This window comes from Neoarius graeffei, chromosome 17 (assembly GCF_027579695.1).
Source record: "Neoarius graeffei isolate fNeoGra1 chromosome 17, fNeoGra1.pri, whole genome shotgun sequence".
Classification (NCBI taxonomy): domain Eukaryota; kingdom Metazoa; phylum Chordata; class Actinopteri; order Siluriformes; family Ariidae; genus Neoarius; species Neoarius graeffei.
In genome coordinates this window covers 43,565,805-43,589,251 of record NC_083585.1, presented here as the reverse complement: position 1 = coordinate 43,589,251, position 23,447 = coordinate 43,565,805, and the positions used below count along the sequence as shown (strand labels likewise).

The following is a 23,447-nucleotide window of genomic DNA, read 5'->3' as shown; positions in this document are numbered from 1 at the left end:
AAAATCAATGTTTGCCGGGAAATCCAAATGCCAAGTTTTTTCAGAGGCGGACCAATTCGCCTCAAATGGCTTGATTTCAACTGAATTTTTCTGGTATTGCACAAGGTGAAAAAATTGCAGAGAATGCAGAATGTTACAGATATTTGACCAAAGTTTAATATAAAATAGGAGAATTACATTGATCTTGCTCCTGAATTTTCCCGTGATATGCACTTTAACATGGGGCAGCCATGGGCTGAGGTTGGGCTTAAGTGCCCTCGAACAAGGCACCTAATCCACAACTGCTCCCTGGGCGCTGTAGCATATCTGTTCACTGCTCTGGGTATGTGTGTGTGCTCATTGCTCACTTGTGTGTATGTGTGTGTTCAGATGGGTTAAATGCAGAGGTTAAATTTTACTGTGTGCTTAAGGCCAAGTTTACATTAGACCGTATCTGTCTCGTTTTCTTCGCGGATGCACTGTCCGTTTACATTAAACCGCCTGGAAACGCCGGGAAACGGAAATCCGCCAGCGTCCACGTATTCAATCTAGATCGTGTCTGATCCGGTGCTGTGTAAACATTCAGAATACGCGGATACGCTGTGCTGAGCTCTAGCTGGCGTCTCATTGGACAACGTCACTTGCACACTAATCGTTTTAAAAACGTTAATCTGATGATCCGCTGATACGGTCTAATGTAAACATGGGCTAAGTCTGTGCTTGAGTGTACATGTGACATAAAGGTTTCTTCACTTCTTGGCTTCTTTCTTTACATGTAAATAATAACTTATCATGAAAGTAAACTGGCAAAACCTATAAGCACAGAAATGAAAGGTTTAAAAACTTATTAAATTTACAACTGTGAAGGTAGAAAAAGAGCTATTGGCCACTAAATGCATTTAAAGGACAACTGAAGTCATTTTTAAACTTGCTTTATTTCTTAATTAACGTGTTATTCAATTATGTTTTTGGTTTTAGTAACCTTATATCGTGACTCGTATTGGCAACTAATTGCAATTAAATATTATACTTATCGGCCTATTCTGTTTTTTGCCATGTTGAATTTAGTTCGTTTGGTCCACGGCAGGCGTCGCTTATCCAAGTGATCTTCACGAGACTTGTGCAAGACTTCGAAACGTGAAGTGTCAGCCAGACCACAACTAGATGCAAAACACGTACTCGGCATTGTGTGTCACATTTATTCCACCAAATGAACTGTTTTCCAAATGAAATATTACACAAAAACGAGTTTAAATGACGATTACTGCCGACTTTTTTCAAATTTTCCTGATTGCTATCAAAACAAACAAAACTTCCGGCTTGATTACATCAGCATTTGAAAGAGGGCGCACGCGTCTTTTGACAACGTTGGCAGATGTTGGTCACTTTGATTTCCGCTGTACGTTTTACTCCCATCCTACGACGTCTCGCACAGGTCTCAACGAATCTCGTTTACGGCCGTTGCTTTGACACATGGACTGATATATTACATAGCATATTTCAAACACTCATAACTTGTTATAGCAGTGACACAATAGCGATCAAAAATGCATTCCTATATTTAATAAAACGATATACACTACCGTTCAAAAGTTTGGGGTCACCCAGACAATTTTGTGTTTTCCATGAAAAGTCACATTTTTATTTACCACCATAAGTTGTAAAATGAATAGAAAATATAGTCAAGACATTTTTCTGGCCATTTTGAGCATTTAATCGACCCCACAAATGTGATGCTCCAGAAACTCAGGTGGGGTTTACATTAGACCGTATCAGCGGATCATCAGATTAACATTTTTTAAACGATTCGCGCGCACACAGCAACACCAATACACGATTCGCGTACACACAGCAACGCCAATACACGGATACGCTCGGCTCCGCAGGCATCCTGCGCTCCAAATCACTCCGCCCTGAACAGCGAGTGCCCTCTGGAGGGTGCGCACTCCGGCCCTGCACAGCTCACAGAGCGCGCGAGTGAAGTGCACGAGCAGTGATTTGGGACTGAGCCGCTGTGTGTGTGATCCCAGCGCATATCACTTACCACTTGCAAGTGGAAGGATGGCAAGCCTAAAGACAATCATAACTACACAATGGGCAGTATTTGCATCAGTATTTGCAGTATTTTCATACTTTTATACTCTTTAATGAAAGGTGATACAAGGCGGAAGTCCGCGCTGTTTTTCAGCAGTCGCGTCACATGACCAACGCCAGCGAATCAGGAAGGTGGATGTCACAGTGACGTTGTCCAATGACGACGCCAGCTAGAGCTCAGCACAGTGTATCCGCGTATTCTGAATGTTTACACAGCACCGGACCAGACACGATCTGGATTGAATACGTGGACCCTGGCGGATTTCCGTTTCCCGGCGTTTCCAGGCGTTTTAATGTAAACGGACAGTGCATCCGCGAAGAAAACGAGACAGATACGGTCTAATGTAAACTTGGCCTCAATCTGCTCAAAGGAAGGTCAATTTTATAGCTTCTCTAAAGAGCTAAACTGTTTTCAGCTGTGCTAACATGATTGTACAAGGGTTTTCTAATCATCCATTAGCCTTCTGAGGCAATGAGCAAACACATTGTACCATTAGAACACTGGAGTGAGAGTTGCTGGAAATGGGCCTCTATACACCTATGGAGATATTGCACCAAAAACCAGACATTTGCAGTTAGAATAGTCATTTATCACATTAGCAATGTATAGAGTGGATTTCTGATTAGTTTAAAGTGATCTTCATTGAAAAGAACAGTGCTTTTCTTTCAGAAATAAGGACATTTCAAAGTGACCCCAAACTTTTGAAAGGTAGTGTAAATAGAATTTTGATCATAAAAAATTAGCCTTCAGTTCTCCTTTAATATACACTAAATTTTCATGAATTTCATGAATTATTTTCAATAATTTTCATGAGTGGTCAAAGCTAGCAGTTTACACTGTCAGAGACAAAGATAGTCACCCAATTTGAATATTATTATTATTATTATTATTATTATTATTATTATTATTATTATTATTATTATCTAAAACTTGTTTTTCCACTAAACCAGAAGTTGTTCTTATGCGTGTCCATCAAATCTTCACAACCTGAGACAGTCAGCACCTTTCTGATGATGTTAGCTGATCCTAGAAGAGCACTCTTTTGTAAGGTGGTGATGTCTGGTGTTATTGCTGTCTTTTCCAGGTAGTAATCTAGCTTCTTTGGTATGGACCCTAAGGCTACGTTTACATTAGACCATATCTGTCTCGTTTTCTTCGCGGATGCACTGTCCATTTACATTAAACCGCCTGGAAACGCCGGGAAACGGGAATCCGCCAGCGTCCACGTATTCAATCCAGATCGTGTCAGCTCCGGTGCTGTGTAAACATTCAGAATACGCGGATACGCTGTGCTGAGCTCTAGCTGGCGTCTCATTGGACAACGTCACTGTGACATCCACCTTCCTGATTCGCTGGCGTTGGTCATGTGACGCGACTGCTGAAAAACGGCGCGGACTTCCGCCTTGTATCACCTTTCATTAAAGAGTATAATAGTATGAAAATACTGCAAATACTGATGCAAATACGGCCCATTGTGTAGTTATGATTGTCTTTAGGCTTGCCATCCTTCCACTTGCAAGTGATAAGTGATATGCGCTGGGATCTCACACACAGCGGCTCAGTCCCGAATCACAGCTTGTGCACTTCACTCGCGCGCTCTGTGAGCTGCGCAGGGCCGGAGTGCGCACCCTCCAGAGGGCACTCGCTGTTCAGGGCGGAGTGATGTGGAGCGCAGGATGCCTGCGGAGCCGAGCGTATCCGTGTATTGGTGTTGCTGTGTGCACGCAAATCGTGTATTGGTGTTGCTGTGTGCACACTAATCGTTTTAAAAACGTTAATCTGATGATCCGCTGATACAGTCTAATGTAAACATGGGCTAAGACTCCACTTACTACCAGAACTACAGTTGTCTCTTTATCCCACAGTATATTCTATTTCTCGTCTCAGACAGGAGTAATTATCGATCTTCTCAACTTCTTTCTATTCGATGTATTGGTCAGCAGGAAGTACAGCCACATCGATGAAGCATTTGTTCTCTTTTCTTTACTAGAGTAATGTCTGGTCTTGTGTGCTCTAGCACCCTATCAGTCTGGATGGTAAAGTCCCACAGCATTTTAACCTCGTCGTTTTCGATGACTTTCTCTGGAACATGTTGGTACCATTTCTGAGCTGTCCTTAAATCCATATTTTTTGCTCAGACACCAGTGTAAATGTTGGCATACTTTATCATGTCGGCGCTTATAATCTTTCTGTGCAAGCATTGTGTATCTGCTTATTACATGGGTGATAGATTCAACTTGCTTGCCACACAATCTACATTTGTCAGAGCCTCTCAATTTGTATATGTGTTTCTGGATTGAGTTGGCTTTGAGGGTTTGGTCCTGCGTGGCCATCAGTAAACTTTTTGTTTGTCTCTTCAAGTCTCCTTTCGTTAGCCAATTCCACAATGCTTCGGTTTTGTTTTCCTTGGTTTCTTGTTCAAACTAAACAAATTATTATTATTATTATTATTATTATTATTATTAGTAGTAGTAGTAGTAGTAGTAGTATGCCTGGACTATTTTTTCTATTAAAAATGACAAGAATCAAAACAATTATTGAGTTAAAAACGAGTCTCCACTTTTACCCTCCTTAAGAAATTCAGATTATATGAGGGTGACTCAAATGAAACCAAATTATTTTCCTCGGGAAATCCAGACACTTGTTAAGCGCTGAAACACTTGCATGGAACGAAATTGAGATTATGTACAAAAAGATGCAATTTGATTACAATAAATAATGCAAAATAAAATAAAAAAACCCTCAGGTTGTTGTCTCACACTTGTGCAGATACTATATACACAATATATAGGTAATGTCCCCGATTAAACATGCCCCACCTATTTCCCCTGGTCATGTGGTGTTTACTTATGCAACACTGTGCAACATATGCAGAGTGATCCTTGCTGCATTTGCATATAAGGACGTGCTGTATGTTTTGTTTTGTAAAAACACTTCACCATCCGATGTTTAATTCTAAATTAAGTCCAGTGACATTTTCAGCTCCTTCTGTGTTTTAAAACAAGTTCACTCTGGGGTGTAGGTTTCACAATTAGATCAATCTGCGCACTCAAATCCTGAATTATGAAAAGAAAAAAACCAAACAAACAAATGTGGTTATAAAAACAATCTTTTTTTTTTTTTTTTTTTTTTACATTAAGCTCCAGAATGCTTTAGGCCAGTGACATTTAAACGCAAATGGGAATTATATGATTTTTTTTTTCTTTCCTTGAGAGGCTTGAGAGCGAACTGCTGCATACTGAAACAAGATCATAATCTAAATAGCTTTTGGTGCCAGAACAGTCATTATAATAATAATAAAAAATCAGATTTGATTTTGATTGCTTTTAATTATTCGTCAAAGGGCCCGGGATATGTGAGTTGATTTGCTTAATCATTTTCAAACAAATAATTATGACATAGTGATGTTTCCATAGAGCATTATTGTCGCTCTAATTTACCACTTTAATATGACTATTTAATTTGATTAGTGTTGATTACTGTCTTGAACAATGAGCTTAAAATCTGAAAGTAAAATCATAGATATTCACATATTGTTTTGCATCACTTCCTGTGAGCGTGTCTCATCCTCACGAGTAGATTATGCCTCTTGGACTTTTAATTCTTTACTCCAAATGTTCAGTTAAACCTTGAAAACAGATTGTTTAACCTGCTTCAACCAGACAAAACCAGTTTTGAAAGTGTTGCATTTGTAGATTGTTCACAATCTACAACCATTGAATTGCTCATATTGGTCTGAGGTAGTTTGGCAAAAGTCGATTTCTGCAAATGGAGTAAAGATCCAAAAACCTAACAGTCTCATTAATATGGCAGCAGTGGGCTGTTGGTAAAATATTTCTCACTGTAAAAATCTAAATAACTAATAACTAGCTGGCTAGTTTAGTGCTATAAACTAACTCAGATTTGCAGAAAAAAAAAGTGGGATTTCATAATCCAAGCCTTGAGTTACTTTGTCATGTTTATTGGGTTACTTAACAGCAGCCAACCCTGTCAAAGTGTGCCATAACAGCTACAATTTTTTCATCAGTGACATTAGCTGCCTAGTACACCATTGATAACTTATTGACAACTCGTAAGCCCTTTATTTAACAATTATTCACTGAAGGTAAAGTGAATATCCGTGAATAATAATCAAAACGAAGTCAAGGTTATTATTCACTGATATTCAGTGAGCCTGAGGTGGATAATTGTTTTAGTATAAATACACTGGTGATTATTACAAATTTAAAAAATCATATTAAAAAAATCATTTCAACACTTGAAAAACCAAGTCCGAGACGACTAAAGTCTGTGCAAGGACGAGTAAAACTTTAATGATAATCGTCCGATCGGACGACAAAATTTAGTGCTGGCAACCTAAGCAACACAGGCGCTAAGAGAGCAGGGAACCAGTCTGTAGCTCGTCTCGTTTCACGGGAAATGCATTAAAAAGTTTTATTCATGAGCATGACAATATATAAAAGTACAAAAAATATTTTGAGGAAACCATTCAAATTTCCTTGTTTTTGGTTATAATTTGTCAAAGTACGCGTGTGTTCGAGTGTACTGGAAAAGCTCGGCTCAGAGGGGTCCATGTAATTACACCAATTGGCTAAGGGCGACAAGGGTCAAGGACATCATGTGCCAGCAGCGCGGTTGAAGCGGGCAGGTGTCAAATTTGGAACTTTTATATCACGATTGGAGTTAATAATAAATGATATCACTGAATAATGTTCCTTACCTCTAACCAGTGTGTATATATATGATTTTTTTAAATTGTTTTTGATGGTTTCATATATTTTGTAATGATATAATTTTTATTTTCTAAATATTTATCAACATACCGCTATTGTGGCACGGGAACCTGTGATTGGTGGACAGCCGACAAAGGGTGTCTCCCATTGGTTGTAAATCATGACATAAAAATCGTAAACACATACGGGACCCGCTGAATGGCTGTTCACATACTGAAGCCAAGCGGAGATGTCCGGCATCTGTTGCTGTTTTCCAAAGAAAACTACAGCTAAAAAAGCTCTACTACCAGATTACTTGGATAATCTTAGTCAGAAAGAAACAAAGGATAGATATACACGGAAATTAGAGTTTATTATCAGTTACGATCCGTACAAAATTCCTCAAAATGACTGGCGTGATGGTGCAGATTTGTGGCCTAGCATTAGCTACACGTTGGAATATACATTCTTTTTCCTGAAAAGTCCCGACATGGAAGAACAGTTTAAAAAAACTACAGAAGCAAGAAAACCTGCTTTGTTTAAAGACTTTTTCCCGACATCAGCTTTTGGGAACAGAATGTTGCAAAAGCCAAAGCATTTACTCTCAAAGGGCTCTGACCTAAACTGTGGGCTAGATGGTATCCCCACCCCTCCATGTCTCATCAACCCCAAGGACATGTAGTTACACAGCTATGTATCTGCACTCTGTCATTTATACAGTGATGCTTATTATTGTTAAAACAATATCTGAAGTGTTAGTTGTAAAATAACAAAATATCTTGCTCTAGACTTTCAAACAATATTGTAAGATTTTATTTTAATTTTATCTCATAGTGGACAGAACAATAATTACAAACGCTAACAGAATCAGCACATTCCAGTTGTAGCTGTAGTCATATAGTAACTATAATCATTCTTGTAATAATAATTTCAATAAACGGTTAATGTTCAGTTTCCTTTTCATTAATTCTCAATTCAAAGACATAACTGAGTCACACAGGTTGATCAGTGTTTAACGGACAATAACAATTTTATCCAAAATAGTTTTGCCTGCCTTAGTCGATTTATTTCCATTTCACATGCGTGCAGCTGTTGTAAAGTTCAGTGTGTTTGTGTAGAACTCTCTCGAACTGTAGGTTCATTTCTACACTCTGGTTCCACGGTGACATTTTGCACAGGACTGTGGTCCTTTGATAACAGAAACAAAGCTCCAGCATTATTATTATTATTATTATTATTATTATTATTATTATTATAGGCGGCACGGTGGTGTAGTGGTTAGCGCTGTCGCCTCACAGCAAGAAGGTCCTGGGTTCGAACCCCGGGTCCGGCGAGGGCCTTTCTGTGTGGAGTTTGCATGTTCTCCCCGTGTCCGCGTGGGTTTCCTCCGGGTGCTCCGGTTTCCCCCACAGTCCAAAGACATGCAGGTTAGGTTAACTGGTGACTCTAAATTGACCGTAGGTGTGAATGTGAGTGTGAATGGTTGTCTGTGTCTATGTGTCAGCCCTGTGATGACCTGGCGACTTGTCCAGGGTGTACCCCGCCTTTCGCCCGTAGTCAGCTGGGATAGGCTCCAGCTTGCCTGCGACCCTGTAGAAGGATAAAGCGGCTAGAGATAATGAGATGAGATGAGATTATTATTATTATTATTATACTCATTCAAAACTCTCCACAGCTTAATATATCCTAAATTATTAATTCCTCTGCTACTAGAACTGCTTTCTTTCTGAATGTGTCTGCATATACTGATGTTATGGTTTTGTGGATTTATGATAATTAGGCTGCTTCACCTATTAAAAAAAAATCAACTGCATTCTGTCCTCTCCAAAATAAAATAAAGCTCTGGGCAAATGGAATTGTTTTTTGGGCAAGTATGTTTTGGGTGATTTTTTTTGAGGACTGCATTTATTTAAAACTTCAAAAGCAGCATGCAAATGTAATAACGGTGCGGTGCAGACTTATGTCACTTACCGTATCTATGCCAAGTCACAAAAAATACTTTGTTTTGAAATCGATAAAATAAATCAGAATTCCACCTTACCTTTGAATAGTTTTAGACCAAACTTCGTAGCATGTTTAGTGCTTTTAGGAACAGCGTTTTCTTTCATAATTTGTAATTCTTCCTCACTTACGATGACGAAGCAATTGACCGCCATTTTGCCGAGTCGCTTGAGATGATTATTGAGAAATAGTCCGAATTTCTCAACTATTCAGCGCATGTGATTTTTCTGTAATCACCTACGTATTTATACTAAACACAGATATTCCATAATATTGCTGTAAATAAGATCCCTCAGTGTTCCAGGTTTGGTTGTTTATAGTGAACCAAATAAAGCTGGCATGAAGCCGCACCAATGTGTGTTTTTAGACACACATTCAGCATGAAACCACGAGTTGGCCTAGTGGTTAGTGTGTCCGCCTCTCGATCAGGAGAGCGTGAGTTCTACTCGCAGTTGGGTCATACCAAAGACCATCATAAAAATGGTACCTACTGGCGTCTGGTAAGGCACGCTGAAATACAGATACAAGTATGGAGTCAAACTCTTGCGGTTACCAGAGAACCAGCCCCTAGCTGTAGGCCGAGGGCTATAGAAATGGAGATCAGTGTCACTCAATGCACCTTAAGGGCCTGGTTAGTACTGGGTTGGGAGACTGCCTGGGAAGACCAGGTCCTGGCACGGGAAGGACTTTTTTTTATTCAGCATGGCACTTCATGGAGCTTCGGCATCTATGGTGACATATAATACACTACATGTTGGAAATACGAATACCCTGAGCATACCGATACTGCTTTCAAAACAATAACGGCGGGTGAAATGAGTGTTGTGATGCTTTTGCGAACCATACACGTTATACCACTCTTCAAATGCCAGCAAACTTGCTGTGGGATCAGAAATATGTTCGAGGAGAAAGTGAAGAGAAGTAGGAAGTGATTTGAGGCAGTAAGGCGTGCAGACTTTAGATGCTGGAGACGGAGATGTTTCAATTCATGCTGGTCTCTGAAAGAAGAATGTCAAAAATGAATGTCAATGTCAAAAACATCACACCCCTGTTTCTTAATGTTGGCTGTCCCTTTTACACAGATGTTGATTCCACCTCTGTTACTATCAATCGTTCTGGCTCAGAGGGGGAACGACACAGACCCCCTCTGTTCCACATTCAGATGTTTTATACAGAACAGGAGGCGGAATAAAGGTGTAAGATTCCTGCCTTGGGCAGGCTGTGTAAAAGGGTCTATTGATAGCGTAGCTCACTGATTTGCATTTACATATTCTTAGTGATTTATGCAAAAGAAGCCTGTCAGACTATACCATAAGGATCAAAACTGTTTAGTAGTAGTACTGGTTAGTAATAGGGGTTACAATGCAATAGCACTCTCTGTATCTGTATTTGTTTCGTCTGTATCTGCATTCAGATTTAAACATGATTTTTTTTTTTTTTAAAGGAGGTATATGTGGGCCTGTTTATATTGTTTGCGATTTATGACCCTGATTATTCAAATGAAATCTTTGGTTCCCAATAACAGTATGACAGCGAGGAGTATGAATGGGTTCTTAATAAACCAAATTACAGAGAAGATCCTGAGCACCATAAGGTATGTGATTTATTAAGGTTAACAGTGGCATATCACTGATTGAGTATGTGTTAGTCCCCCCCAGATGGCTGTCATGGTTCTGTCAAATCTCCCACTTTGATCAATTATTAAGTGGGATGAAGAGAGACAGGGGTATAGGTAGGGAGAGAGAAAGACAGACACGGAAGAGGTGCTTTGGAGCTTTTCTGTTTTAATTGGCAGCTGTTGTTCACAGATTGCACTGGGTAGCATTACCATATCCAAATACATGCTTTATTCATATACATCAGTCTTTCCTGCTAAGTATCAAAGCACTGAAATAACAAACCAATACTTGGAGCTGACTGCAGAGATACAATAGATGCATATATAATACATGTTGCGAAACTCTTAATCCAAACCTAAATAACTTACAAACAAGTAGGCTTTAAATAATGTCAGCTTGGATCAGTGTATGTCATGTCGGTGGAAAGTTCAAGAATTCAAAGCTCTACTAAATAGACAGAATATTATTCGCTCATCCAGCTGACTGGCCAATGAGCTTATGCCATCGTGTGTTGTCTGTCATCCGTCCTTCTGTCGTCCATCTGGCAGCGTCCACATTTCACAAAAATCACTTCTCTCTCAATTCTTCACCAATTTTTATTCTTTTTTGGCAGGAAGGTAGGTCTGCCTGAGGTGCATATACATAGCTTCTACCTAGATTTGCATAATTGCAATTAATATTGAAGATATGGAGTAATTAAGCTCTAGCGAGCAGTCTCCACACAAATCACTTCTTCTCCCTCAATCCTTCACCGATTTTGATTCTTTCTGGCATGAAGGTAGGGGTACCTAGGGGGCATATAACTTCTACCCAGACTTACTTAATGACAATTATTAATGAAGTTATAGACTAATTAAGCCTTAATGAGTAGTTCAACAAAAAAATCGCTTCTTACTGGCCAATTCCTCGCCGTTTTGGATTCTTTCTGGCAAATAGGTCGGTATTCCTAGGGTGTATGTAGCTTTTATATATAGCTTGTATAAAGTGTATATAGCTTGCAACATTTATTGCGCAAGTTGGCCCACTTTAGATCGTTCCTTCTGGACTAGATGGGGCCAGAGTGAGCCACGCCGTCACTGACGGTCTTGTTACACAGTTATTGTGAAATAAAGTTCATGATGTTTAAATTTAAACGAGTCCCTGACTGCAGATAGATAGATAGATAGATAGATAGATAGATAGATAGATAGATAGATAGATAGATAGATAGATAGATAGATAGATAGATAGATAGATAGATAGATAGATAGATTGAGAATCCGTGGTGTAAGATACATGGTTCTGTAAACATTCTTGGTAATGTTTGACTCTCTATGGACATTTCATTGAATAAGTCTTGGTTCACGTACATGTGTCTGTGCTTTGCTGTTGATTTGGGAAAATAAACCAGACTGTGATGTAATGCTACATTTATAGTAAACCTAAACAGCCTTATTTAGAGCACTTGAGAGGTTATTTAAATATCAATTACCCCCTCATTATTAGATTTAACTAATACTTATCATTATCAACTTGCATTATAAATATGTGGTGTCATGTAGCAATGGCAACGCTGGAGCCAGAACATAGTTGTTTGCTGCTCAGCCTGTAGACCATGACTGGGCTTAGACTGTGTGCTGGATAAAAAGCCTGTTCCCCAGAGAATCAGGAGCTAGGAGAAAGACTGTTCTATGTTTTTCACCAGCCAAGAAAGTTATTATGCAAAAAGTATAATAAATGCTGAAAAACGTAGTGATAAGGATGTGCTGTGAATTAAATATCGATATTGGGCACAATATGGGCCTAAAAATCTCTGCTGACATTGACTCTGAAATGAAAATATTTTCTGATCACATCCACCAAGGCATTTTATACAGTGCATGTGTGCGATGTTGACATAGATCTTGCATGAGAGGACACATAGGGAACACAAAACACATTGATGTCACCTTGCTGATGTTTTGCAACACTGGAGAAGAGAAACTGATAGAGAGAGTTGGCTTGGTTACTGTGTGAGGATGGTATTGGATCAGTATCACCCTATACACAGAGCTCTGATATTGGTATCATATTGAAAATGGAAATGTTAGAATTGGTGCGTCTCTGTTTAGTGATCAGTGAAAATCAAGGATCAAGCATGAATCACCGCTGTGAAATTAATGGAAAAAGGATATATAATGTCAAACACAAAGGCATGCAGGCAAAGAAAGAAAATTAGAAGTTAAACACCGTGACCCCTGATCTTTTTTAATCACCATTTAAATGTGTAATAATACATTAGCGCTGTCTTCAGTGACACCTTCTTATTTGTTGTGAGTCAGAGCCACTGTTGGGCCCTTGAGCAGATTGATGCTTTTATATGAACAGACTTCTAAAGTCTCTAGCAGGGCAGAAAAGCACTTCTGGGGGAAGCTGTTCTAAAAAGTCATTTTCTGAAAAAGAAACATAGCTTACTACCTATGAAGTAATTGACCAGGGATGTTTAATGCAGTGGAAAATGAAGAAAGTGTTGGCACTGTTGTTGTGATGAAATGAACATGTTTGAGAAACAGTTGTTCAAGATGCAGGAGCAAATCTTTTGGTTTAACTACAGTGGTGCTTGAAAGTTTGCGAACCCTTAAAATGTTCTATATTTCTGCATAAATATGACCTAAAACATCATCAGATTTTCACACAAGTCCTAAAAGTAGATAAAGAGAACCCAGTTAAACAAATGAGACAATAATATTATACTTGGTCATTTATTTATTGAGGAAAATGATCCAATATTACATATCTCTGAGTGGCAAAAGTATGTGAACCTCTAGGATTAACAGTTAATTTGAAGGTGGAATTAGAGTCAGGTGTTTTCAATCAATGGGATGACAATCAGGTGTGAGTGGGCACCCTGTTTTATTTAAAGAACAGGGATCTATCAAAGTCTGATCTTCACAACACATGTTTGTGGAAGTGTATCATGGCACAAACAAAGGAGATTTCTGAGGACCTCACAAAAAGCGTTGTTGATGCTCATCAGGCTGGAAAAGGTTACAAAACCATCTCTAAAGAGTTTGGACTCCACCAATCCACAGTCAGACAGATTGTGTACAAATGGAGGAAATTCAAGACCATTGTTACCCTCCCCAGGAGTGGTCGACCAACAAAGATCACTCCAAGAGCAAGGCGTGTAATAGTCGGCGAGGTCACAAAGGACCCCAGGGTAACTTCTTAAGCAACTGAAGGCCTCTCTCATATTGGCTAATGTTAATGTTCATGAGTCCACCATCAGGAGAACACTGAACAACAATGGTGTGCATGGCAGGGTTGCAAGGAGAAAGCCACTGCTCTCCAAAAAGAACATTGCTGCTCGTCTGCAGTTTGCTAAAGATCATGTGGACAAGGCAGAAGGCTGTTGGAAACATTTTGTGGACGGATGAGACCAAAATAGAACATTTTGGTTTAAATGAGAAGCGTTATGTTTGGAGAAAGGAAAACACTGCATTCCAGCATAAGAACCTTATCCCATCTGTGAAACATGGTGGTGGTAGTATCATGGTTTGGGCCTGTTTTACTGCATCTGGGCCAGGACGGCTTGCCATCATTGATGGAACAATGAATTCTGAATTATACCAGCGAATTCTAAAGGAAAATGCCAGGACGTCTGTCCATGAGCTGAATCTCAAGAGAAGGTGGGTCGTGCAGCAAGACAACGACCCTAAGCACACAAGTCGTTCTACCAAAGAATGGTTAAAGAAGAATAAAGTTAATGTTTTGGAATGGCCAAATCAAAGTCCTGGCTTTAATCCAATCGAAATGTTGTGGAAGGACCTGAAGCGAGCAGTTCATGTGAGGAAACCCACCAACATCCCAGAGTTGAAGCTGTTCTGTATGGAGGAATGGGCTAAAATTCCTCCAAGCCGGTGTGCAGGATTGATCAACAGTTACCAGAAACGTTTAGTTGCAGTTATTGCTGCACAAGGGGGTCACACCAGATACTGAAAGCAAAGGTTCACATACTTTTGCCACTCACAGATATGTAATATTGGATCATTTTCCTCAATAAATAAATGACCAAGTATAATATTTTTGTCTCATTTGTTTAACTGGGTTCTCTTTATCTACTTTTAGGACTTGTGTGAAAATCTGATGATGTTTTAGGTCATATTTATGCAGAAATATAGAAAATTCTAAAGGGTTTACAAACTTTCAAGCACCACTGTACGTTTCACAGTACTGAGGTGGTAGCACTGTTACTTTTTATCCCCCGCTGGCCAAAAGGCCTGAAGGGGGATTATGTTGTGGCGACATCTGTCCGTCCGTCCCAGGAAAGGGTACTCACCTTCTGAAATCAACTCCTCTCACAATTTTTGGAGGAATTTCACAAAGCTTTTCAAAAGGCCTTGTTATATGACGGTAATACGCATATTGTGATTTAATTTTGTTTATGAAATTTTACCAGAGTTTTGACCCTTGATTTAATAACTTGTACTTTGATAATTTCACTAGGGTGTACATTCTTCTGAAATAAACTCCTCTCATAATTTGTGGAGGAATTCCACCAAACTTGGCAAAATGCTTTGTTATATGACAGTTATATGCATATTGAAATTTTGTTTAATTTGGACAAATTTTACCAGAGTTATGCCCTTGATTATTAAATATTGTGAGAGGAGTTGATCTCAAAAAGTACTCACCTTGTACTGTGGCAATTTCATCAAGGTGTGCTTGTTTTCTGAAATCAACTTCCCTCACAGTTTTTGGAGGAATTTCATGTAATTTGACAAAAAGTTTTTTTTTTTATCCCCCACTGGCCGAAAGGCCCGAAGGGGGATTATGTCGTGGCGATGTCCGTCCGTCCATCCTGGGAAGGGTACTCACCTTCTGAAATCAACTCCTCTCACAGTTTTTGGAGGAATTTCACGAAACTTGGCAAAATTCTTTGTTATATGTCGGTAATAAGCATATTGCAGTTTCATTCAATTCATTTGCATTTTAGTTATGGCAGAGTTGCCAGCGGGGGATATTGTGCTCTCAGAGCACTCTTGTTAAATCAGGTAGTTCTATTATTTTATTGACTGACTATCACTGATTACTACTAATAACAGTTTATCAAAAACATCAGCATTCTCCTCTTTGTCAAAGCTTGTTGTATTTACCAGTAGCTAAGAACCCCATACTGAATCCTAAGCCAAAAAGGTTCCAGGCTTTGAGAAGTTTGTTTCCGACTCTAATGCTGGGATAAGTGGAAATCAGATGTCACTGGTCATCAGTCACCAAAAAAAAAAAGGTTTTTACATACACCACTGTACAAAAAGTCTTCGGCGCATGTAAAGAAATGCTGTAGACCAGAAATGGCTTAAAAATAATGAAATTAATTGTTTCAACATTAAAAAAAATACTATAAACAGCAGTAAGCCATAATAAATGAAACAAAGTCAGTATTTGGTGTGAGACGACCCTTTGCTTTAAAAAAAAATAGTAGTCTGAGGTACAGTGAGTGCAGTTTTATGCGGAAATGAGCTGTAGGCTTTACCGAGCATCTTACAGAACCAGCCACAGTTCTTCTGGACACTGACTGTCACACTCGCGTCTTCATTTTGCACCAAAACCCAGTAGCCTTTATTATGCTTTCGTTTTTAATCTGAAAAATGGGCTCTTATGTAAGATGCTGCTCAGATACAAACATTTTTTTCTGTGACATTTACGGTAATTTTGTGCTGGAAAACGAACGTTTGGACTCTAAAAATTTTTTTTCCTGATTCGATAATGTAGAAGTCATAAAATAGAAATCCATAATAAAGTTTGTATGAAAAAAGGGTACCTAAGACTTTTGCACAGTACTGTATGTAATAATTTCCAGCTCTTTAAAGGCTTTATTAAGAGTGATGATTAATAATTAATGTCTGGAGGCAAGCACAGTTTGATAAATTCCCTTCTCAGATAACCGATTTTCAAATTTTCACATAATTATTGTACATATTGTAGGTGTGTAAGTGCTGTGAAATCAAACTGTGCTGGACTCTAGGGATACGGGAAACCTCCTGGAGCACAAACTACACAGTGTGTAAAGCCCGGCGCACACGGGTGATTTTCCGTCGCTTGGTCGTGCAACTTTTTGACGCAAGTGAAAAATTGCTTCGTGTGCGGATATTTGCAATGGCGATTTTTTTTTTTGTTGCTTGCAACAGATCGCAGGTATCAAACATGCTTGATATTCTGCCACAAAAAATCGCCAGTCGCTGACTTGTTGCAGAGATATCGCCGCATGTGCGTGTTTTTGAGATAACGAAGCGATCACTTCCAAATGCTAAGCCAATCCCTGCCCGCAAAGTAGTCACGTGATTTCCACGTGACTTGCATCCCCCTCCCCAAATCGCCCACTGGTCGCAGATAACGCGCACCCGCAGCTACCCGAGAGGGGAAACTTGCGTCCAAAAATCGCAATACGCTTGCGACGAGAAGTCGCCCGGGTGCGCCGGGCTTACGTGAGATCTGGTCGGATTTAGATCACCAGAGAGAACCGCTATAACTCCGCCTCTGTTACTTTTATAGTGAATCGTGTTACGCAAATTGTTATGAATTTGCAAGTATGAGATGAATAGGCTATACACCCACCTTTGAGAAACAAATTGCAAATATAAATACATTGTGTGGCGTTGTTTATGCTGTCTTATTGTCTCTATCTCTGTCTCAGTGTGACCCGGGGGAAGCCACGAAGCTCCTGTACGACCTCCTCTACACAGAGCCATTAAAAATTGTCCTGATGCCAGGATGCAGCTCTGTTTCTACACTAGTGGCTGAAGCAGCTCGTATGTGGAACCTTATAGTGGTACGTTTCTCTTTACAAGCTTTGTTCATCTAGACCCATGCTAAGCCTCCTGTAAAAATAGATTACACTCTTAATCTGGGACTGAATCTCGAAGAGATCAGCCAGCCAACGGTAATGAATGTTCTTGTGCTGTGTTTATCGACAGGCCTTTTCTATATTTATGTTAGTGTCGTAAATATGTAATGATATTGAGATAAGCTATAACATGGTCAGTGCTCATGTATATTAAATGTGAAATATACAGGATATTGGTTTAGTAATGATGGGCACACGGATCCCCAAAGCTGATACAGTGTCTTCTCTATGGAAGAAAAAAATAATCAAAGAGAGAAATTGGAGAGAATGACTGAAAGAAGGAGAGTCTGTCACAAACTGGGAAAGAGATTAACTTAAAATTAATTGCTTTCTGTCTATGGGCACCCACTGAGTTTTGATTTACTAAGTCATTTTCAAGTAATTTCCTCAAATCTGCTTTAGTGGTGCATCATAGAAATATGCCATGAATTTTCTCATTAATGCCTCACATCCTTGCAGATCTTAAAGTTGCCTCATATACATTATTATTATTATTATTGCAAATTTCTTCCCAGGGAATTAGTTTGTCACATTTTTATCAGTGAAAAGTTAAGCTGCGGCAACATGAAAGCAAGGCATCCGAGGCATTCAGGTGACAGCACTGTCTCAGTTTCTCTCCTGCTGATACACTGGCTTTTAAAATTTTTTAACTCAGTTACAGTTCCCCATGGAATTATAATTACTGTCAAGCTGGCATGCTGTAGAGAGCGAGTATCGATGTACTGTATGCTAAATAACATAGTCGCAAAGTGAATTATTTATTAAGGCATTAGTTTGTCACATTTTATCAATAAACGTTTGGCTCATGTATTATTCAGGCAATAGAAGAGCCAGGCCTATAGTTCTGAAACGGTGACAGCACGGTATCTCGCTTTTTCTGCTTTTGATATGTTGACTTTTAAAATTCACAACTTGGTTACAGTTCCCCATGGAATATATTTAACGTCAAACCCACACCCTGTGGCGAGCGAGTATCGGCGTCCTGCATGCCAGACAGTATATTCATGCAGTCAGTTATTTATTAAGGCATGAGAAAACATCACACCGGGTTAACATTAATCTACTTTTACAGTTTGCTGAAAAATTGTCACTTGTTAAATGTAGAGTTTATAAAGGTGGTCGAGGGTCATATGCAATGTCTTGTGAACAATAACAGTGCAGGGCAGCACATAGCAAAAAGGGCCATCTTTTACAGATTCAGGGTTTGATCCTGAACTCAGATTACTGTCTGTGCACTGGTCATGTAAGCAGATTAGCTATGCTAAACTATCTATTTGAATGGATGAGTGTGTGAAAGTGTGTTGTACATGGTGTCATTTGGGGTGAATATCCCTTGTGCCGAATATTCCCAGGATAGGCTCTGGATCCACCATGACCAGGATAAAGTGCTTACTGAAGATGAATACAGCTGTACTGTTGCAGCCCTATGCCTTAAAGTTGTAAGAATTTAAGTGTAAAACATTCAAAAAAATTTACCAAAATGATCAACAGATTGTAAAGAAATACATCAAAGACATCTGTGTATGGTGCTGCAGCAAGAGATATCTCTTGAAGTTAGCATGCTAACCAGCTAACCCCAAGACAAGATGCACCATCCATCTCGTAATACCACTTTGTACCTCAAGAGATGATCGTGAATCACGATAGTGTCCAAGCTGCCCTCAGTCCCAAACGAGACGATGAAGAAATTGCTCATGTGATGTCACCATATGCGGAAGTCTCTGTGCTGTTAGACCCACTGTAAGGGACCAAGCAGCGAGGCAAGAGGACACACGAGTTTTTGGTTCAAAAGTCAGGGTTTTATTTACCCAAAAATGTTTAAAAAATAGTTTACAAAGACCAAAATTAATAACTAGGCCTGTAAAAGAGGTCAACAAACTATAACTTGACTGGAGACACTGACATCTGACATGACGTTAACTGAACAAAACTGACCTGACACACTGAGACAAAAGGGAACATATATAGTGGCTTGGCCAAACCAAATAACACAAAAGGAGTAAACAAAAATAAACACTGACTACAGATACAAAGCAAAACTAAAGCCAAAATCCCCCTTGGATACATGGTGAGACGTGGTACGGCCTAATGAGCAGGCTCCAAGATTTAGGTCTCCTCAACCCTTAGCCACGCCTTTTGCCTAACCAGGAAGGGACCGCCCCCTATACCCAAGGTAACGCAAAGAAAACGCAAAGAAACACTTGATTAATGACAAACAAACATAGCTTTTGCAACCCTACAGTGTTAAAATGTGTGCGCTCCATATAAGATTAAAGCAAATAAACTGTAAATCAGACAAACTGTGTTGTATCAGTATTTGAGTATGATCGTATAGATGACTGTAAATGATAGACTGTGCAGCAAACTAATAAGGTGCAAAGGTTGAATGTGGGATGATATAACTCTGTGTGGATGTGACCATCACACCCACCAAAGAGCAGAGTTAGCTTTCAGCTGTGAATACACAAATAATGCAGTGAAAACACACAAAAAGGCCACATCTAAAATCAGAAAGAGCTGTTTTGCAATTAATTATACAAATAGATTCAACAAGCGGCGGCACGGTGGTGTAGTGGTTAGCGCTGTCGCCTCACAGCAAGAAGGTCCTGGGTTCGAGCCCCGGGGCCGGCGGGGGCCTTTCTGTGTGGAGTTTGCATGTTCTCCCCGTGTCTGCGTGGGTTTCCTCCGGGTGCTCCGGTTTCCCCCACAGTCCAAAGACATGCAGGTTAGGTTAACTGGTGACTCTAAATTGACCGTAGGTGTGAATGTGAGTGTGAATGGTTGTCTGTGTCTATGTGTCAGCCCTGTGATGACCTGGCGACTTGTCCAGGGTGTACCCCGCCTTTCGCCCGTAGTCAGCTGGGATAGGCTCCAGCTTCCCTGCGACCCTGTAGAACAGGATAAAGCGGCTACAGATAATGAGATGACATGAGAGATGAGATTCAACAAGAAATCAGAGCTGGGTTTTTTAAATTTTTTTTACATATTACAAAAAGCTACAGAAAAAAGAAGCGTTGTTGCTTCAGTTCGCAGAAACACCTGGAATCCAGGCACTGAAATGATTAATGGTTTCCATTTTGTGTAGGATATGTTGAATTTTTCGAGAAGGGAAAAGAGAAAGAAAAGGAACCATACTGGGAGAAACTGAATCGTAATGCCAAGCAGTGTTATTTGGACAAACTGAAGGGAGCCTGCCAGAAATAAATGTAACTGTTTTATATGCTGTGATTTCAAAACCGGATTACTCTATAATGCTTTGTCACACAGAGAGGCAATTAGTACCCCGAGAAAGTTCTGCTGTTTATTTTGATATGTGGTATGTTGGGAAGCGATAGGGACTTTGTGACTTATTCATCCGAGAAGCAGGAGTGTGAAATTGGGTGAAGAAATTAGTAAAGTTATTACTTTGCCTAAGTTTGCTCTGTATTTATAATATAATTACTTCAGTGTGTACAATTACTGTACAAATATGACAAGCATCATTACAAAGCTCCAGTTCCACTCTTTCTTGTGATATGTACTTCATATCTATGCAGTAATGAGTTCATGAGTAATTTGAACGACAGTAATGGGTGTGGAGATGGACGTTGAGCTGTATGCACATTGTGTCTATGATTTAAATTTGATGTAAATTCAGAATTATTTTTCTTCATTGGAAATGTCAAGTTGTGCCATTTCATGTGATACACGCTCCACCTTGTTGTGATGAATACTTCATGAGCAATTCAACCGAGAATAAGGGACATGAACTTGGATGCAATCTGTGTCTGTTGGGTTGTGACCTGTAGCACTATTGATCCACATGTTGTTGCTTCTCTCTTGCTAAAACCAGAGCTAAGTAAGCTGTAATATGAACTATAAGCTGAGAGCACACATGAAGATTTTAAGATAACAGTGTTATCTTGACTGGCTCTCAGACTTTCTGAAGTTTAGTCAAATTTTGTGTATTCTTGCCATCTATCTGTCTAGCAAGATAGATGGCAAGCTATTTTCAGATAAAATGTTATTAATCCCGAAGGAAATTCTTGTGCCAGAAATTGCTCCATAAAAATACAGTGGTGCTTGAAAGTTTGTGAACCCTTTAGAATTTTTTATATTTCTGCATAAATATGACCTAAAACATCAACAGAAGTCCTAAAAGTAGATAAAGAGAACCCAGTTAAACAAATGAGACAAAAATATTATAATTGGTCATTTATTTATTGAGGAAAATGATCCAATATTACATATCTGTGAGTGGCAAAAGTATGTGAACCTTTGCTTTCAGTATCTGGTGTGACCCCCTTGTGCAGCAATAACTGCAACTAAACGTTTCCGGTAACTGTTGATCAGTCCTGCACACCGGCTTGGAGGAATTTTAGCCCATTCCTCTGTGCAGAACAGCTTCAACTCTGGGATGTTGGTGGGTTTCCTCACATGAACTGCTCGCTTCAGATCCTTCCACAACATTTCGATTGGATTAAGGTCAGGACTTTGACTTGGCCATTCCAAAACATTAACTTTATTCTTCTTTAACCATTCTTTGGTAGAATGACTTGTGTGCTTGGGGTCGTTGTCTTGCTGCATGACCCACCTTCTCTTGAGATTCAGCTCATGGACAGATGTCCTGACATTTTCCTTTAGAATTCGCTGGTATAATTCAGAATTCATTGTTCCATCAATGATGGCAAGCTGTCCTGGCCCAGATGTAGCAAAACAGGCCCAAACCATGATACTACCACCACCATGTTTCACAGATGGGATCAGGTTCTTATGCTGGAATGCAGTGTTTTCCTTTCTCCAAACATAACGCTTCTCATTTAAACCAAAATGTTCTATTTTGGTCTCATCCGTCCACAAAACATTTTTCCAATACACTTCTGGCTTGTCCACGTGATCTTTAGCAAGCTGCAGACGAGCAGCAATGTTCTTTTTGGAGAGCAGTGGCTTTCTCCGTGCAACCCTGCCATGCACACAATTGTTGTTCAGTGTTCTCCTGATGGTGGACTCATGAACATTAACATTAGCCAATGTGAGAGAGGCCTTCAGTTGCTTAGAAGTTACCCTGGGGTCCTTTGTGACCTCGCCGACTATTACACGCCTTGCCCTTGGAATGATCTTTGTTGGTTGACCACTCCTGGGGAGGGTAACAATGGTCTTGAATTTCTTCCATTTGTACACAATCTGTCTGATGCCCCTTTTCCACCAAATCAGTTCCAGGGCTGGTTCGGAGCCAGTGCTGGTGCTGGTTCACAACTCGTTCAACTTGCGAGCCAGCTGAGAACCAGTTTGCTTTTCCATCGCTCGCGGTGCCACGTCATTACGTCGCTGTATACGTCATTACGTCGCTACATTTGCTTAAACCTTGGCGCGAATATCGAAGCAAAAACAACACGGAAGAAGCAGCAGCAGCAACAACAACAATAATAATAATAATGGATGACTTCGCGTTTGTACAGCTGCTGCTTCTTGTCGCTTAAAAATGGCGCTCTTTCGCGGTCTTGTTATTGTTGTTGGTCTTAACAACTCCGCCCCCCCCGCTGACGTAAGCGGTTCTTTCCTCTGGCCCAGCAAAGAGTTGGTGCTAGCCTGGAACCGGTTTTTCTGGCCCCAGAGCCAGTTCTTTGTCAGTGGAAACAGAAAACCCGGTTCCAAACTAAGCACTGGCCCCGAACCAGCCCTGGAACTGCTTTGGTGGAAAAGGGGCATCACTGTGGATTGGTGGAGTCCAAACTCTTTAGAGATGGTTTTGTAACCTTTTCCAGCCTGATGAGCATCAACAACACTTTTTCTGAGGTCCTCAGAAATCTCCTTTGTTCGTGCCATGATACACTTCCACAAACATGTGTTGTGAAGATCAGACTTTGATAGATCCCTGTTCTTTAAATAAAACAGGGTGCCCACTCACCCCTGATTGTCATCCCATTGATTGAAAACACCTGAGTCTAATTTCACCTTCAAATTAACTGCTAATCCTAGAGGTTCACATACTTTTGCCACTCAGAGATATGTAATATTGGATCATTTTCCTCAATAAATAAATGACCAAGTAGAATATTCTTGTCTCATTTGTTTAACTGGGATCTCTTTACTTTTAGGACTTGTGTGAAAATGATGATGTTTTAGGTCATATTTATGTAGAAATACAGAAAATTCTAAAGGGTTCACAAACTTTCAAGCACCATTGTACTTCCCCCTAT

At 39.8% G+C, this 23,447-nt stretch overlaps 1 protein-coding gene across 4 annotated transcripts in view; it reads left to right on the top strand.

Moving 5' to 3' along the window:
* Positions 1 to 23,447, top strand: part of gabbr1a (gamma-aminobutyric acid (GABA) B receptor, 1a) — a 171,868-nt gene that overhangs the window by 83,523 nt on the left and 64,898 nt on the right. For all 4 annotated transcript variants that reach the window (XM_060944267.1, XM_060944268.1, XM_060944270.1 and 1 more), the window contains one exon: positions 17,059 to 17,193. In XM_060944267.1, the coding sequence (XP_060800250.1) occupies positions 17,059 to 17,193 (135 nt within the window). The remainder of the gene's footprint in view (positions 1 to 17,058; positions 17,194 to 23,447) is intronic.